Source organism: Lycorma delicatula, chromosome 2 (assembly GCF_047948215.1).
Source record: "Lycorma delicatula isolate Av1 chromosome 2, ASM4794821v1, whole genome shotgun sequence".
NCBI lineage: Eukaryota > Metazoa > Arthropoda > Insecta > Hemiptera > Fulgoridae > Lycorma > Lycorma delicatula.
The window spans coordinates 203,037,609-203,057,122 of record NC_134456.1 but is presented as its reverse complement, the minus strand read 5'-3'; the positions used below and the strand labels follow the sequence as shown (position 1 = coordinate 203,057,122).

Here is a 19,514-nt window from a genome sequence, read left to right as displayed (position 1 = left end):
ATTTATAAAAAATAACCATCAAAACACAACAACAAAATAACTATCTTATAACCAATGCATAAGATACAAAAGAGTGAAACAAATATATATGTATATATATATACACTTAGTCAATAAAAAGAAGTTCATTCGGTGAGTTTACGAACTACTGCTGTATAAGTCACATTCTAGTAGTATTAGTAAAGTATTGCAACTTCTGCAGTGAGATTAGATTGCTGTTTTAAACATAATTGTCTGTGCGTATGGATGCAGATGCATATTATGATAGTGTTACACATTATATTATTTATTAGGCTTTACTTATATTAACTTCATATTAATGATTACTGATATAATTTTAATTTCAATATTCAATAATAAAACATTGGTTCTTCTTCTGCTTAATTATGGCTATTTTTGTATAAATAATGAATTTTATCTTTTGCCCAGTTATTTTGCAATTAGAGCAATTGTTTTCTTAGACAATGTCCTTTAAAACACAAGCATGACGAAAAAATACTGTACTAAAAAAAGTATATACATGTTAATAAAGAATAAATTTCTTACATCAATTGTTTTGGTTTAAGTATGATATAATGAACAGATAAGAGTGAGTAATAGAATTATGGGTAAATTTTAAAATAGGTGTGCTTCTGCAGTGAGATTAGATTGCTGTTTTAAACATAATTGTCTGTGCGTATGGATGCAGATGCATATTATGATAGTGTTACACATTATATTATTTATTAGGCTTTACTTATATTAACTTCATATTAATGATTACTGATATAATTTTAATTTCAATATTCAATAATAAAACATTGGTTCTTCTTCTGCTTAATTATGGCTATTTTTGTATAAATAATGAATTTTATCTTTTGCCCAGTTATTCTGCAATTAGAGCAATTGTTTTCTTAGACAATGTCCTTTAAAACACAAGCATGACGAAAAAATACTGTACTAAAAAAAGTATATACATGTTAATAAAGAATAAATTTCTTACATCAATTGTTTTGGTTTAAGTATGATATAATGAACAGATAAGAGTGAGTAATAGAATTATGGGTAAATTTTAAAATAGGTGTGTAGTTATAAGTATTATGTAATTTGCAGACATGTTAAGCGTTATAAAAACAAATGAAATAAAGTAACCTATTTTAAATGGAAAACATTTGTTGTTTAGAATGGATTGACAAGCATGTCACTTTATTCAGTAAGACTAAGACCAGACTGTACTGTTGTGTTATAATTCCATCTCCGTCTACAGCCAAACAAAACAACAGTGCTGCACTCCTTTATGAATATGAACTTACTCTTTGTCAACTTGTAAAGTATTTATACAATAATATCACTGAAAACATTACTAGAACTTACACTAAAGAAATATTTAAACCGGCAAACAAACCTAATAACCACACAACTGAATATTTAAAAACAAAAATAATAATAAAACAAACAATCTGTGTGAAATTTATAAAATTAAATGTAATGATTCTGGTGGGATTTATATACAGGAAAATCAAATATATCCTTTAAAATTACATTTCTTGAACATTATAAAAACAATAAAGTAGGTTCATCTAATATGGCAGATCATCTAATAAACAATAAACATTCTGTTTATGATATAATATTATAAAATAATATTATATATATATATATATATATATATAATGTTATAAATAAATTAGAAAAATGTTACATTTAAAAAACAAACAAAATTTCAATTTGATAAACCATCAGGCAGTGTTTGAGAGAGACAATCTTAAAAACTGCAACAGATAGCAGCACTAGTGTAAATTAATATGCAATTTTCATAGTATTTTTATTTTTAAATCTTTATTATGCAATAACAGAATTATTTCAACCATGACTAAGGATGTACGATCCCACAAAGGTACTTTCATGAGAAATTAAGGTAAGATATATCTTACCTTAATATTCTGTACTAGATGGTTTATTTAATATAATTTAATAGTAGAGAGGAATAATATGAATCTTCGAATGATTAATTTCAGTCATATATATATATATATATGTGTGTGTGTGTGTGTGTGTGTGTGTGTGTGTGTGTGTGTAATAGCAAAAGTATTGCTGTATTATATTAAACTCAATGGTTATAAATGTCATATTTCAGGAATGTTACAACAGTAACAGCTTATTGAATGATATTTGTAGATAAGACATCAATTTCAAAATGTCTTTCCATCCAATTGTAAGCAATAATTTTCATTTTAAAAGAATTAACTGGATTTATAACTTGTAAAACAAATTAATGAAATCAACAAATAACAAAATAATTTGTTGCTGACATATTTTATTTTTATTTGTACATTTTCTGTTTGTGTCTATATCTGAGAACATAAAACAATTTTTTCACAATTTTATCATTAACACCCAGGCTGCTAGCAGCCATTTTGTTTTAGAAGATTGCCTTTTTTGGCATTTTCAAAAGTTAAATAAAAACTTTTTTATTTACGAAATTAACTTGAAACGCAAACAATCTTATTCTAAATGAAACAATCTGCAATTCATGGTATGACCAAAAATTTGATAGGTTTTGAGGAAATAACCTAAAACTTAATTAGAAAACTGTTTCGATTAGAATAAATTAATGACTTTGGGAACTTTTTTCACAGAAAGTATGAAAATACAACTTTAATATTTTTCCTCCATAAAGTTGTAATAGTCTACTACACTGTAACAATTTGAGACTTTTCACATTCATCCTTTAGGTTTTACGAGCCTTCAAATATTGATATTTGGCCAAAATAGCTGATTTTCAAATTGGCATATCTCAAAAACGACTGAACATAAAAATCTGAAATTTTCTCAAAATATACTTCTAATAGCTGGTAATTAGCATATAAAATTTCATCGAGTTTTAACTAGAAATTGAGTTAAAAAAATTTTTAATTTTAACACAACTACTGCAACTTAGTAAAACTAATCCAACTTACTTAGTAGGACTAATATATTCTACAATAATAAAGTAAGAGTATATTTCCTTCGGGGTTATGATAAAAAGAACTTTATTGCAGCTGTCCAAGAGAAACCACTGTGTTGAGTGTAGTATTTCTTGAGATAATTTGTCGGCTACCCTTGTAGCCTTGACCTAACATAGCTGTAAACAATTCCATTTGTGATAACTTCCTCAAAATCTTTGTCACTGGTACCCACACTCTATCAGTTTTTGAAATTTTGAATGATGTTTGAAAACTGTGTGGATGGTAGAAATGAATCAAGTCACCGTTTTCCAAACTCCCATCTTTAACTTCGCCAATCCACCAGTTACGATCATAAACACATACTACAATGTCATTTATTTTGAAAGACCCGGTTTCAAAATATGGTACAACAGAAACACTACGGTCAATGTAAGTGTTACTTTTTTAGTGTACATAAACCATACTGTGCTAGGATTTTTGGAACAAACTTGTGACATGTTCTAGTTTCTGGAACCTTTTGACAGGTTTTAAATCTTTGACTCAGTTTTGCTTCATTTGATTCTACTTCTTCTAAAGGTACTAATACATGGGCAATCCCTTTAATTTAATCAAAACAAACCCTCCACTACCCTCATAGGCATTCTTTCTGTGAGATGTAGCAAAAAAATTCCATTCTGCTTCAAGACAAAATTTTTGAAGTGACTGCAAAGATTCAAAAAGTTTTTTTTTGTTTTTATACTGACTGCCAGCTCCATCGGTAAAATAAATAATTGTTTTAACTGAAGGAGCAGTTTTTTTGACATATTTGGTCAAATGTTTTTGAAAACAGTGCACAGCTATGGTACTATGGTCTAAGCAGTCACTTATAACACAAAGGCTTTGGCGACAAATTTCACCATTACTTACATAATAATACAGAAAAGGGTGCAAGGTAACTTGGGGATTACTCCAATGGTAGCTTTGGATTTCTTTTTGAATGATGAAGGTGAAATTCTCAGCAAAGTTGCCCAGAGCTATTCAGACTTCTTTGGTTGCCATTGAATCTGTCAGATCTTTTAAGTACTTTGACTGAACTTTAGAGATAATAGCTTCTCCATTAGAACTTCAAAAATTTCTTCCAAACGTAAAACTTCAGTGATCAAGTTATCTCTATCAGTGCTAATCGATTGTCTTAAATGATATTTCATGTGGTATGTCTTTTAGTTCATTTAATAGCTCAAGTCCTGGACATGATGTGCATTCATCAAATATATAAGTTTCTTTTTCAGTATTACAGGCCATAAAATCCAGTAAGTTTTTAAAGTTCAGATTTATTTTCAAGCCTTCAGTCGTAAGTTTCACATTCTGGTGATGTTTACATATGGATACATTGTGCGCACCCACAGCTCCTGGCAACACACACCATTTATTTCTCAAAGCAAAAAATGAAGAGCACCCAATTATGTACTGAAGAAATTGCTGTTTGAACTGTACAAACAACTCATTTAGTGTTAATAAAAGCAACCTCTTTTGCTTATACTTTTTATTAGAAACAGAAACACAATCTTTCTTTCTTAGATAGACCCTGTTATTCTCATCTTCTTGATAGAATGCTATCACAGCATTAACAACCTCCTCACTCAAAGGATTGCCCGCTTTTTTGGTCAAATCAGGAAGAATTCCCTGAGGTTTCACTAAATTTCTTTAAAGTTGTACCAAATAATGTTACATTAAAATCATCAAAAATTTTTTCCTTGACCAAGACTCAGGTAGCAAACTAATTATTTCAATTTTTTCTTCTTTACTACTTAAAGGCACATTTTTCTAAGTTTTTCTATTAATTTATCATATTCACACCCAGTACAGTTACTGGTAGAAGAAACTACAACTTCAGTGAATCAGTCTTAGCAAAGTCATTATCATGTCTTGAGTGATTCTCAGCAGCAGTAAATATTTTTTTGTAGCATGAAGGACAAAGGGATTTGCCTGGGATCAAGAGAACTTCAAATTGTTTTGGCCTTTCAAGATAATCAAGCTGAATTTCTCTTAAACTTTTTTTACTGGCTGTTTATGTTACTATACTGGTAAGAATTACAGCAGGCTTTTCTGGTTGTATTTTTCTACATACTTAATTTTACAGTATTGACAAAAGTGGTATTTTGATGAACTCTCTACTTGATCAATATTTGTTCATTTGGAGGTAGGTCACTTACTTGAAAAACCTCTTTAGAAAATGGAAAGTAATAATTTTTTGACAAACTTCATTAACAAATATACCAACAGAACACTCCATATTGTTCTTTTTTGTTGACATAATAACAATAAAAAAATCACAACTCTAAACAAAAAACAAAAGATGTAGACATAAGAAATAATTATAGACTGGAAAAATAGAATTAAAGAAATAACCGCAGGCTATGAACCAAAATATATTGGTAATTGTGATGAAACTGGTTAATTTTTTCAAGCTTTACTGAACAAAACACTGTGTTTCAAAAATGAAAAGTGTATTGGAGACAAACAATCCAAAGAAAGACTGTTCCAGTGTGCGGTTTTGCAGATGGCACATTGCTTAAACCATTGGTGATAAGTAAATCTTGGAAGCCTCGTTGTTTCAAAAATGTCATTCAGTTATCACTGGAGTGGTATGCAAATAAAAAGTCTTTGGAAAAATGGCTAAATAATTTAAATGAAAAAATGCTTAGTGAAAATAAAATATTCTACTGTTTTTAGACAATGTGTCGTGTCACCCTCTTGGAAATTATTCTAACAAAAAACTAAACAACTAGTGTAACTCAAAAAATGGGTCAGGGGGGTTATTAAATCATAAAAATTCATTATTGGAAACACATTCAGCAGTTGCTAGTCACCAATACGGATTCATGTTCATCTGTTCAAGAACTGACACATAACTGTTCTGGATGCAGTAAGGTGGCTCTCTTCATCGTAAAAACAAATTACAAATAACTGTGTTAAAAATGCATTAAAAGAAGCTGTTTTCTGCAATGAAACCAATAATGATTATGTTCCTGATACATGTACTTTGCGCAGTACAACAACAATACTGTGTGAAGTTGAATTTCTGTTGTATAGGAAGTGGTCAAACATTGGTTCATGCTGAAGATTACATGGGTATTGATAGTGATTTGGCAACTGAAGAAGGATTTCAGGCTGTAGATAAAATTATTTTCTCTGAAACTAGCAAGATTAACTAAAGTTCAGAAGAAGAAGAACATGGAGAGGACACAGAAAACAAAATTAACAGTTTCGGAGAAGCACTGTACTTGACTATTTTATAAAATGATTTTATTTTAGAATTAGTGTTAGATCATGTTGTGTTTTAGGCTAAGTGAACAATAATGAATAATAATAAAAATAATAAATTGTTATGAACAACAAATTTGTCCCAGAGGCTGTTAAATGTTTACTAGCTTCAATTTCCCAATATTTGTTTTATTTTAATAACTTGGTTATGTCTGTGTCATTGTCTTTTTATTACACTTTTTGTATTTTCTCTATTAAAAAAAAAAAAAAAAACTTCTGCACAAAACACAATGATGAAATGTTATATGCTAATTACCAGTTATTGGAAGTGCATTTTGAGAATATTTCAGATCTTTTTATTCAATCCTTTTTGACATATACCAATTTCAAAATCAGCTATTTTGGCCAAATATCAATATTTGAAGGCTCATAAAACTTAAATAAAGGATGAATGTGAAAGGTCTCAAATTTTTACAGACTCTAGTAGACTATTGCAACTTTGTGGGAAAAAAAATATTGAAATTTTAATTCATAGTTTCTATGAAAAAAAAATTCCTGAAGTCGTTAATTCATTCTAATCGAAACACAATTTTCGAATTAAGTTTTAGGTTATTTCCTTAAAACCTATCAAATTTTTAGTTATAACACGAATTGTAAATGGTTTCATTTAGAATAAGATGGTTTTTGTTTCAAGTTGATATTTTAATAAATAAAGTTATTTAACTTATTGCTAACCCTTCTTAAACAAAAACTTAAAACTTCTTAAACAAAATGACTGCTAGCAGTCCAGGTGTTAATGATAAAATTATGAAAAAAATTGTTTTGTGCTCTCAGATATACATACAAAGAGAAAAAGTACAAATAAAAATAAAATAGCATATGTCAGCAGCACCCACTGGTTGATATGATATAGACTGACGTTTCTTGACGTTTCATGACCCAGGGACTCTAATAAAGAAAAAACACGGTGGTAATGTTCTTAAATATGTACGTCCATTGGTGTCTTTTGACTGGATTAACTGATTTTGATGAAATTTTATATAGAGATTCACATATATATGGGGCAATTTGTTGGTAAAATTTTGTAATCAATTTCTCAAAATTTTGAAAACATAACCATACTTTATTTTAATCTCAGTACATGTGTACATGCTTATCTTACCATTTTTTTTTAAATTTCACTATTACCCCTTCCCCAAAAATTGAAAAAAGTTTTTTATTTACTATAGTTTTAACCACATTTTTTAAATGTCTTCCTAGACATAATAATAGTGGTGCAAGCAACCCCAAAAAATAATAATAAACTTTTAATAACAATATTACAATGAAATTTCATCATTCACCCCCTCCACAACAATAAAAAAAAAGAAATCTTAGATAACTTTTTACTGGTTGTACATTTTTTAGTGGATTTTTTTTAGTTTCTTCCATTTAACATAGAAAATTTAACAATAAACATAGAAAAATCAAAAAAAAATTCTTGGAAGGTGATTTTGAAGGTCAGGGAGCAGAAAACAAAACAATTTTTTGAATTTTTAAATCTTTTTTGGTTTATTTAAACTATACAGATAATTTTACAATAAAACTTAATCATAAATTCACCCCACCCCAAAAAAAATCTTAGGTAACTTTTTGCATGTATAATTATTTTTCCATTATACAAGAATAAATAACCAATGCCAGGAAAGTATTATAACTTTGTTGTCAGATTTTTTATATTATAAAGAAATTAACTCTGTGAATAATCTTATATATAAAGAGGTCTATACAATGACATCATTTTTTCAAACACAAACTATGATTGGCAGTCAGAGAATCTCTCTGACCAATGAGGGAATGAGGGAGACAGCAAAGAAACAGGGAGAAAACGAGAAAAGAATCAAGTTTCACTTTGCCACTGTAATTGATAAAATTTTATAACTGTAGATGATTATGTGTAAAGTCTGTAAGACGGGTTCACAAAAATAATTTTCTTAAATTTTAGTTCAATTTTGTAAAGATAATAATCAATAATTTAAACCTTTTTGTATTATTTTAATAATAAGAAATAATGAAAAGATAAGTTGTAGTATGTATTTACCAATAAAAGATTTCATGTAAAAAGAAAGACAGATAGAGATATATTGAAAACAAATCCATTTTTGAACAAGAAAGTCTAATGCGATTGGATGGACAACTGTTAATAAAACTGTATACCTCATTGCAACATAAGGAAATCTGGTCAAGTACAATTTACTTAAATAAACAAAGTATGTTTAGGGTAGAGCATCATAACCCACATTTCTGCATAAAATACAATAAAGAGTATTTGGTGGCAGCATCTGACATATGTTTACTTAATAAGTACTTTCACAACAGTTTTTATTTTAACCTATCATTAAAAAAAAAAAAAAATGGTGTAAATAAGACCCTTGGAAAGGCATGACAAATTAATGGTTTAATTAAAAACACATGGAATTTCTTAGGGAATAATATCCTAAAATAAAAAGATGAGGGTGAAATGTGGACAAGGCTGTGTATCACCTGATCAGAGGTAGTCCCTCTGTGAATTAATTGTCCTTTTCCTCTTCCCCATTTATTTCCTTATCTCTCAATTCCTCCTGGTTTAGACAATTACCAAGGGAGTTAGACTAACTGCTTTGGTTCTGCCTGTGGTACCATGTTAGTATTTTCTGGAAGCTAGTAGGAAAGTTGCTTATTTGCAGACGCTTATAGGAAGGGATACTGTTCCAGAGTGCCTACAAGGAACCATCCAAGGGGCTTTGTTTCCAATCCTTTTTATTGACATAAAAGCCCAATTAGTGGCTGAGGTTCCTATCTTGTAAAACCGAACTCCTATTCTTGTTTTTAATTGTTAATCAAGAATAAATTTTAAATCGCAAAATTAAATTGAAATAAGTCAACTCCCATATATCAGTGAAATTAAATAATGCTGGATATAACTTGATTAGTAGCGAGAAATATGTGGTGAAAATTTACTTAATTGTGAATATAACAGTCACTCCCAATTAAAACAATAAAAATACAATTGCTTCTCAGATACTAAAATTTTATCAAGTCACTCTAAACATTTTACTTTATTAAATTAAGACAGGCATATCTGATTTAGATGGTTTGAACGTCTAATATTTCATATTATATCTTTATAATAGGAATAGTCTAGTCAATGCAGGTATAATTAAACAACTGACTCATGACTTAGCCCAAGCCTGGAAGTCTTATGCAGTTCCTGGCGGGCCATGGTGGCTGTAGATCATATCTCTATAAGTTTAACTTGGACCACTCTGACATTTGCCCAGAGTGCATGGAAGAAGAGACTCCAGAGCATATATATTTCTGGTGCCTGCGTTTCACGCAGGATCGCTTGGAAATGTTAAGACGTGCTAGGTTGTGATCGTATGTTCTTGCCTAATGAAATACAAGGGATCCTGTTGGAAGGTGAAGAGAGCTGTGGAAGACTTCACTATGAAGGTGATGATGAAACTATATGCAGCAGAAGAGTCTTGAAAGGAAAGGAGACGTTGGAAGGTGCCGGGTTGGACAGGCTTGCGGCTGAATGCCTTAGGGTCTCTTGAGCATCTGGATATCACCTTGATGCAATGAAGCCGTAGGGAGTTCGTTCTTTGTGCCCAATGGCATCTCTCGCTGTTACGTCAGAGAAAGATAGTCTCAATTTGGTAAGTACTGTGTTTTGACAGTATTGTTGGGTATTTTTTGTAGCTTTATTGTTGCTGTTTTGCATGTCCTGAGTTTTGTCTGTGTGATGTGTGTGTGTTTTAGTTGTTCTTTGATCTGTTGGCATGTTTGGTGTTTGTGAAAGTGGTTGTTAATCTTTTTGGCTTAATTTGTTGTCTGTATGTGACTTTTGTTTTCATTTTGTGGTGAGTGTTGTTTGTTTGGGTGTTTCCTGTTGTGTTTATGGTGACTGATTGTATATGTGGGCGTTTCCCCCTTCCTGAAGTAATGCCACATAAACGGTTTCCAGTAGTTAGCCAGAGGGGAGGATTAGTCAGTAGTTCTCATGAACACATACGCACTAAATATCATCTTGCAGAACCTGTTAGCAAGCCCAAAACTGCCTTAGCACCCATAAATGGGTTCCTCCACCTCTGAGTATTGCAAAACATACTAAAATTTAGTTAACCGAGTCATAAGTAACTTATAACAAGCCTATTAAGAGCAAAGATGGGGGTTTTTCTGACCTCTACCATGCACGTTCTCAAATAATGGATAGTGGAAAGCTCTGCAGATATGCAGGATAGGTAGGAAAACACCAAAACAGAACCAAATAGAACCTAAAACCCAGTTGCATCTGTCTCCCATGTTAGGGATGGCTGTATTTCATAGGGCTAATAATGTTAGTTTTAACTCTGAAAAGAATTTATTTCTTTTTCACAATTTAATTTAATATTTTAAGCATGATTGAAATTTCTTTGGATAGAACTACTTCATGGAATCGTTCCATCTATCTTGCCAAGAGTCAAAACCTTGGTCTTCGATCTCACGCATATGCCCTGAAGTAAGAAGGCAACATACAGCTTCTTTGCAACATACAGCTGGCTACGTTACGTAGCTAAAATATCCACAGGTTTGATGCCTGCGATCACAGTTACTGCCTCTCGCGAGACAGTCCTGTAACCGCCGACAACCGCTAATAAAAGAAGACGCTGGGCTCGTAATAGAATGTCCCTATAACATTGGTACCGCAAACGATGAGCCCAGATGGGCGCAGCATACAACATAATGGCCTCGCAAACACCTTTGTAAAGAATCAGCATGGTACGGAAATTCAACCCCCAATCGGGATGGACTACTCTACGGACGCTGAAGAAAGCATCAACTGCCTTCTTCGCCATATACTCCACGTGCTCCTTGAAGAGAAGCTTCTCATCAAGGATAACACCCAGATACTTCTGAAGAGTGACATACCTAACTGAACGACCGTCCATCACAACCCGCGGATGCCGAGTTGGAGCTAGATGGCCCTTCAAAAACATCATAGTGGTTTTCTCCGCACTGAAAACCATCTTATGCTGAAGACTCCACAACCGCAAAACCCTACATGCCTGTGCCGCTCTGAGCTCAATCTCAGCACGCGAACCACCCTCAACCAACAGCAGCCCATCGTCAGCATAAGCCACAACGCGACAGCCACCGGGCAAACGTAGCCGCATGAGAGAGTCAAACTCGATGGTCCAGACGAGTGGACCTAATACACTGCCCTGTGGACATCCTTTTGACAGGGTCTTTCCTACTTGCGAACTGCCGTCACGAAGGACAACAGTTCTTTTGCTGAAGTAACTCGAGAGAGTCCTAATTTCATCCCGCGTGCAACCACGCTTCTGCAATTGAAACAAGACAGAGGGCCACCACAAGTTATTAAATGCCCCAGATATGTCCAAGAAGACACAGAGTACATATTTGTACTCACTGCCTGAAGCCAGATCCAGGACCCTAAGAATTGCCTCCTCTGTACTCTTACCAGGTCTAAAGTCATACTGGTCGTCCATCAGCATGTGATTCGAAGTCAGCCTACTATTGATGCGGAGGTAAAGTACCTTCTCGAAAACCTTTCCAACAACTGGCAAGAGTGTCAGAGGACGGTAAGAAGAACTGACGGTGGGGTCCTTGTCGCCACCTTTGAATAATAACTTCAAAATACCACGCTTCCAGCAAGCCGGCGAATAAACACCTATTGAACATCCTAGTCAATGGGCCAAGAATTACAGGCAGGGTGCGAACAAGGAGTTCCACCGTAATACCATCACATCCGGGGACTTTGTTCCTAGCCAGGCTACAGATTACTTGGCGGACTTCCGCCTCAGTAATCACTGAAGACAGAGAGTCTGTGTTGAAATCTACAATGCCGCTCGAACTCTCTGCTGATACGAGGTCTCACCAACCTCGGTATCATCGGGGAGCAGATCGCCCATCAGAAAAGATAGAACACAATCTTTCTCAACTACAACGCCGTCTTGGGGCGAGAGAGCCGACAGAAGATTGTCCTTTTTCCGCTTGTGACCAAGTACTCGATAAACAACACCCCAAGGGTCTTTATTCCCCTGCTCTTGAACAAAAGAGCGCCAGGAATCCCGCTTCAAAGTCCTAATTCTATGAAAATACTCGTTCCTTTTCTGACGATACTCCGCAAACAGGACCTCGTGCCGGTCAGGATCACGCGCACGCTGTGCGGCTCTCCTGAGTCGGCCCATGGCCTGCTTTATCGCAGTCAAGTCCCGAGTCCACCAACCAGCTACTCTCTCTTGACTCGTACTCCAAGGAAATGCAACCATCAGCTGGCAAGGTCATGTTAACCATCTTTTGGAGTGCCTATGATCCGATTTTCTGTGCTTACTTGGAGGAACAACGCACTATCAACAGCCAGGATTGACAACAAAGTCAAGCCTATACTAAAGAGGAAATATCCGGGATGGCAGAGGAAAAAGGTGTGTTTCTTTTTCAAGACAATGCTCGACCTCATATGGTTAGGAGCTCCTAACTCATCCTGCTTACACCCCTGACCTTGCTCCTTTGAATTTTTATATTTGGTCCAATAAAAGAAGCTTTGCGTGGGATCAAATTCAACAATGAAGAGGTAAAAAAAAAAGTACAAAGCTGGCTTCAAGATCAAGGTAAAGAATTCTTTGCTGAGGGGATAAGAACTCGTGAAAAGATGGGACAATTGCAGAGAAGTTGGTAGGGATTATGTGGAAAAGTAGAGTAGAAAAAAGAATTGAATTTATTTAGTAAACCATTTTTGCTGAACAGCTATTTGTCTGTTTAATTATAGAATGACACTCATAATACAGTTATTAGACCTGGATGTTTATATGGCTTGTAGTGTTTATGTTTGAGTAAGACAAGTGACATGGAAGAGCTAGAGAAGAAAGACAGGAAAATATTAGTCAGTTAAAATTGAAGAGAATAAGTATTGAGAGAATAAAAATTGAATATTAAAAGAATAAGGACTAGAAAAAATGAGAGCTTTATATAAATTTAATGACATACTTATAGATGTTTAAAGAAAAAGAAGACTGTTTTTTTGTTTTTTAAACATCTTTTCAGAATGGAAAAAAAATATTTTTTTAAAAGAATTTTTAATTTTGTCTATAATCAAAAAACTCACAGCACCTGGTTTAATGAAGGTTTAAAGAAGAAAACTAAATATCACATAAAATAATCTTAAATGTAAATAAATTTAGAAATATTATATTAGGAAACAACAGTTTCCAGGAAAAACTGAAAAAGAAGCATGACTACAAATGGAGTGAAGAGAGAAAAGAAAATCATGGAGAAAGAATGAAGAGATATTGGGAAGAAAGGAAGTCAAAAGAGGAAAAATTATTAAGATATTTATTATGGTCCTAAGTTCGCCAATACAAGAAGAAAGAACTAAGTTTAATATATATAATTGTATACATTTATTCATTAAAATGTGTAGATGAAGGTCCAAAATCATTAACCAAAAATAAAAAATCCACACAAAGATGATTATGATGTTGATATTTTTTTTTACAATTACAAATTCACTCACTAGTAAATATGCCAATAATAAAAAGATACAAAAGTTTAATATGAGGTCTGTTAAAAGAATAACTGAACTTTTTTCACTGGTATTTATAAATAATCTGAGACATGTGGTTGGAAGGACTGTGTAGTGTAGATATTAATGAATAATCCTCTACTAACCTGTGTCTGACAATTAGTTTTTGCATAGTGTTCATTCAAAGTACATGTTGTTTAGGTTTCTTTAGCAATTTTAGTCATGAGTGACTTATACAAGAGAGAACTGCAGTGAAATTTTGTGTTAAACAGAGCAAAACTTTTATCAAAACAAAAATAATTCAAGAGACTTATGTGGAGGACTTTCCGACTCATACACACTGTTATAAGCGATTCAAACATTTTAAAAGTGTTTAAGAATATAATGAAGATGACGCTAAATCATCATGTAAAGAACTATCAGGAACTCGAATCAAGCAAATGATAAAGAAACATTCTTTTCAACGATAATAATTAGTGATAAAACACAGATGTAAGGATATGATTAGAAGTAAAGTATCAGTTGTAATAGTTGGAAAACCATTACAGAAGACAAAAAAGTTCTATAAAATTCACTCAAATGCAAACATGAAGTTGAGTCATTTTTAACATCAAAGGCATTCTTCTTTGTGAGTTTCTACTTGCATGGCAGAATATCAATCACTGTATTTAGAAGTCATCAGATATCAAGATACGAGAAAGAACAGACTTCAACTTTAGAATGAAAATTTGTAATTCCTTCATGACAATGTGTTGCTGCTAATTTGTAAGATTTTTTTTTTACAAAAAATCCACTCAGTGTCATCCCTTACCCAGTGTACTCCCCGATTGAATTTTTTTACTTCAAAAATTAAAATTGTGGATGAAAAAACAGAGATTTGAGACAAAGACCAAACACCACACAAGAAAATTCACAAAGTGTCCTGAAAGCTATTTCAAAAAGCGTGCACATGAGAAGGGAACTTTTTGAAGGAGATTAATTATAAGTTCAACAAATTTTTTTTTTTTAAAAAGGTTTAATTATTTTTTGAACAGACCTTGTACAAAAGAAAACTTACCTTGAACAAACAGACAGATGGACAGTTGAGCCCTTTGGTAAAAAGAAACCCCAGTATTCAAGTGTGTCATCAGGAAGAGACATACTCTTTTTTAATCTGATATGTTTTCTGCTTGTAGTAGAAATTTCTGGTTCTCCACTTACTTGAAATGCACTGAAGGTTGAATTCATTTTTAATGAATGAGCCTACAATCATAACATAATTGTACAATATGTAAAATTTTTTTTTCAAAGAATAAGATTCATAAAAGATTAGAGATCGAACACAGACACATAATATATTAATGTTTGTAAACATTTGCAATTATAGTATGTTATACAACGGCAACAAACCACCACTTTGGGTTACAAGATTCATACATTGTCTAATACCATTCATAGAATAACAGATGAACTAATAATTTTATTTTCATAAAAATAAAGCAGTTATTTTTACAAATTAAATAATTTGTAAAATGTCTATTAAAGACATTTTTAATATAAGTTTATCATTCTGCTTACTCAGAACCTATCGATAATTAATAAACACTATTAACAGGAAGTGCAAATTAGTGAAAGAAGAATGGATTAAGGAAAAGTCTTCAGAAGTGGAAAGATAAATGATCATTGGTGAAATAGACAGAGCATACAGGAAAGTTAGGAGAAGTTTTTGGTACATAAGTTAAAATCTAACATGTTAAATAAAGATGGTACACTGGTTTATAATACAAAAGAAATGATTGATAGATAGGTGGCATTAACTGAAGAATTATATGGAAGAAATGAATTAGAAACTGGTGTTATAGAGGAAGAACATGCAAAGGGAGGTACAATACTGAGATCTGAATTTAATAGAAAATTTGAATGGAAGAATGGCTTTTGGGATACACAAGGTACCTGCAGAATTACTGCGCAGAGCAGGTGAGGAAATGATAGATAAATTATACAAAATACGTGTGCAATATTTACAAAAAAGGGGAAGTTCCGTCAGACTTCAAAAAGAGTGTTATGGTCATGATACCAAAGAAAGCAGGAGCAGATAAGTGTGAAGAACAATTAGCTTAACTATTCATGCATCAAAAATTTTAACTAGAATTCTGCACAGAAGAATTGAGAGGAGAGTGGAAGAAGTGGTAGGATAAGACCAATTTGGTTTCAGGAAAAGTATAGTGACAAGGGAAGCAATTTTAGCACTCAAATTAATAGTAGAAAGAAGATTAAATAAAAACAAATCAACATACATGGCATTTATAGACTTAAAAAAGGCTTTTGATAACATTTACTAAAATAAAATGTTCAGCATTTCAAAAAATTTATGGTTCAAGTATAGAGATAGAACAATTGCTAACATTTACAGGAACCAAACTGCAACAGTAATAATTGACTAGCATAAGAAGCAGTAATAAGAAAGGGAGTCAGACAAGGATGTTCCCTATCCCTGACACATCAACTAGCAGTTAATAATGTTAAATAACATTCTAGATCCCGAGTAACATTATAAGGTGAAAAGATGAAGATGCTAAAATTTGCTGATAAAGTAATTCTAGCAGAGAGTAAAAAAAAAAATTAGAAGAAACAATGAATGGCATGGATGAAGTCATACGCAAGAACAATTGAAAGTAATGAAATGTAGCAGAAATACAGTAGATGAAATAAAGATGACAAAGCAGGAACAATATAAAAAGCCAAATAGCATAAGCGAAACAAGCTTTCAGTCAGAAATATAATTTACTTACATCAAAAATGAATTTAAACACTAGGAAAACATTTTTGAAAATATATGTCCAAGTGAAACTTGGACAATCAAAAGTACCTCAGAAGAAAAGATTAGAAGCTTTTGAAATGTGGTGCTATAGGAGAATGTTAAAAAGCAGATGGGTGCATAAAGTGACAAATGAAGAGGTGTGGCAAATTGATGAAGAAATAAGCATTTGGAAAAATATAGCTAAAAGAAGAGACAGACTTATGGGCCACAACTTAAGGCGTCCTGGAATAGTTGTTTTGATATTGGAGGGACAGGTAGATGGGAAAAGTTGTCCAATCATGCAAAATTTTGAAAATGTAAAACAAATTGTTAGGGATATTATAGCTAAAGTTAGGCTTAATATAGCTAAAGAGGCGCATATATAGAGGTTACCTGTCTCTGTAGGAGGGGGAGAGGGAAATAATGTAATTGAACAATAAAACTACAATTATCAAAAATGTCCTCATCTTCCTTACCCCATATTTAATACATTCCTCCACCTACTCCACTTCTACCTAAGACACCCATTTTAATTAAAATCTTTGTAAAAAAAGTACACTGTGAACGCTCAAAATTAGAACTAAATATTGTTGTAAAAATAGTTCCAATACAACTTTTTTTTAAAAACATTATACTATATTTTCATTTTCATCAATCAACTAAACTGAACCTTCTCTTGAACTAATAGATGGTTAAAAAATTCTTTTCCCAAATGAACGAACATTAAAGTTTACCGATTTTTGATTGGTTTAGCTTCTAAGCAGTTTAAGAAAAATCCTCAAGATTAATACTGGATTAAGTAAAGTTTAATCAAAATCCCAAAAAAGGTTGGTTGAACTTACAGCTGAAACAACAGGTTTTGGAAAATCAGAAATGATTTTAGAAATTTCAATATTACATTTTTCGATGCTCACAATAGCAGAGAAGGTTTTTCATTTATATTTACTGTAGCTGTATGTTATTAAATTTGTGTTCCAAATTTTCTTAGTTTTTAAAATTAAAGTTTAGTTTTTATGTTTACACAAGAGGGCAGTTCAGAAAGTAACATCCTTTTGGCTACAAATAAAACACCTGCTTAGATAAAAAACATTTTATTACATAAAGCTTAAAACTACAGCTTTTAACATAGTTGCCATTTAAATTCAAGCATTCGTCATAACGGTTTACAAATTTACAAATACCACCATCATAAAATTCAGTCACCTAGGTACCAGGCAAATTCCAAACTTTCACAGCATTTTGAAGTTTGTCACATCATTGAAGTGGTATGACGTAAGCCTTCATGTGAGTCAAGAGATAAAAATCACTCTTTGTCAAGTCCAGGTAATAAGGGGGATGATCAAAAGCGGGAAGTTCTTGATTCAGGATGAGGACTGTCATGCAAAAAAACAACAGTGGATGACAGCATACCATGATGTTTGCTCTGAATGGCTTGCCAAAGTTTCACAGTAGACTGCTGCAGTATCTGCTTGTATCACAGCACTTCGATGATGACAAATCTGCTGAATTTTATGAAGGTGTTTGTAAATTAGTGAAACATTATGACAAACACTTGAATTTAAATGGCAACTATGTTGAAAAATAGTTCAACACTGTAGTTTTAAGTTGATGTATATAATAAAATATTTTTATCTATTAGGTTTCTTTTTTTATCCAAACAGAGGTTACTTTCTAAACCGTCCTAGTAGATACATTTTTAAAGACCAGTTACAATTTTTTTTAAACTTAATACAGAATTGATCACAGAAAAGAAAAGTGAGAAATATAATTTTGTAATATTAATATTTCTATTAAAGTTTCATAATCTAGACAACAAAGACTTGTATGTAAATTATTAAACCGTTAGAGCAATATATAGATTACACTGTTTAAAGTTCAGAGTAAATTATTACAAACGTTATCACAAAGTTAAATCTGTGATAGCCTTTTATACATATTGCATGTTCTATGAATTGTTCTAAGTACCTGGCTAAAAATAACTCCTCACTATGTCACACAAGCAATATAAATTAACAACAAGTTCAAAGATCAAATCCATAAACTGAATAATAAATATTAATATGATTAATTATAAAACACTAATAAACATTATGTTTTTTCTGTTAGCAGAAGACTGATTGATTTCATCATAAAATAAAATACAGATTCTGGGAAAAGAAAAGTTAAATGTGAATGAAAATGATGTATCAATTGTCTGCCTGTCTTTCTACCTTACTAACTAATTGTTTTCCCTAAAAAACATTAATTCACAGTAATGGGTCTGTTGCACAACTGAATCATGGAAATAGTAGTATATTGCTATGAAATGTCTATTCTAAACACGAATTGTACTATACTAATACAACCTTAGCTTTCCTATACATCTCATTTATAAGAATCTATATAACTTCTAGCACAATTATGGGTAGTTATAATTTGTTATGTTCTATATTTGAGTTCCATGGGAGAAATGTAAAAGGGGATTATAAGTTAAAACATTTACAGATGAAGGTTAACCAACTTATTTGATAATCACCAATTTGCTGCCCACTTTGATATATATAATTTTTTACAGCCTACAGTACAATTTCAAAACAACCCACATTTTATCTATACATGATGGTCAATATGACATGATTTCCAGATAGTTAAAATAATTTTTTGTTCATTTACAGAAATTACTGTATACATCAATCTTGTGTCACACCTTAACAAATTTCATAATTACTTAACTCCCACTTAGATAACTATGTAAATATTAAATTAAGTACACGTTTTCTAAAAATGATAACTTTACTCAAAATGTGGAAGTAACAGATAAAACATATAACAAAAAATTATTAAAGTTTAAGAAGGATCTGAGAATAACAACAACAAACAAACAAACAAATAATAATAATCTAGTGCAAAATATAAATAAAATTGTAAATTGTATAATATCAAAATATTTTTACTTCATGGGTAAAAAGAAAAAAACGAAGAAAAAACACTAAGTTTTTACACAAAGTCGTGTACTGAATGAAATGAAGAAAAAATGGATACA

The 19,514-nt window shown here is 31.9% G+C and overlaps 1 protein-coding gene across 2 annotated transcripts in view; it reads right to left on the bottom strand.

The window, feature by feature from the left end:
* The window catches only part of LOC142319584 (uncharacterized), a 62,343-nt gene that overhangs the window by 22,625 nt on the left and 20,204 nt on the right, over nucleotides 1–19,514 (bottom strand). For both annotated transcript variants that reach the window (XM_075357039.1, XM_075357040.1), the window contains exon 3: nucleotides 14,771–14,955. In XM_075357039.1, the coding sequence (XP_075213154.1) occupies nucleotides 14,771–14,955 (185 nt within the window). The remainder of the gene's footprint in view (nucleotides 1–14,770; nucleotides 14,956–19,514) is intronic.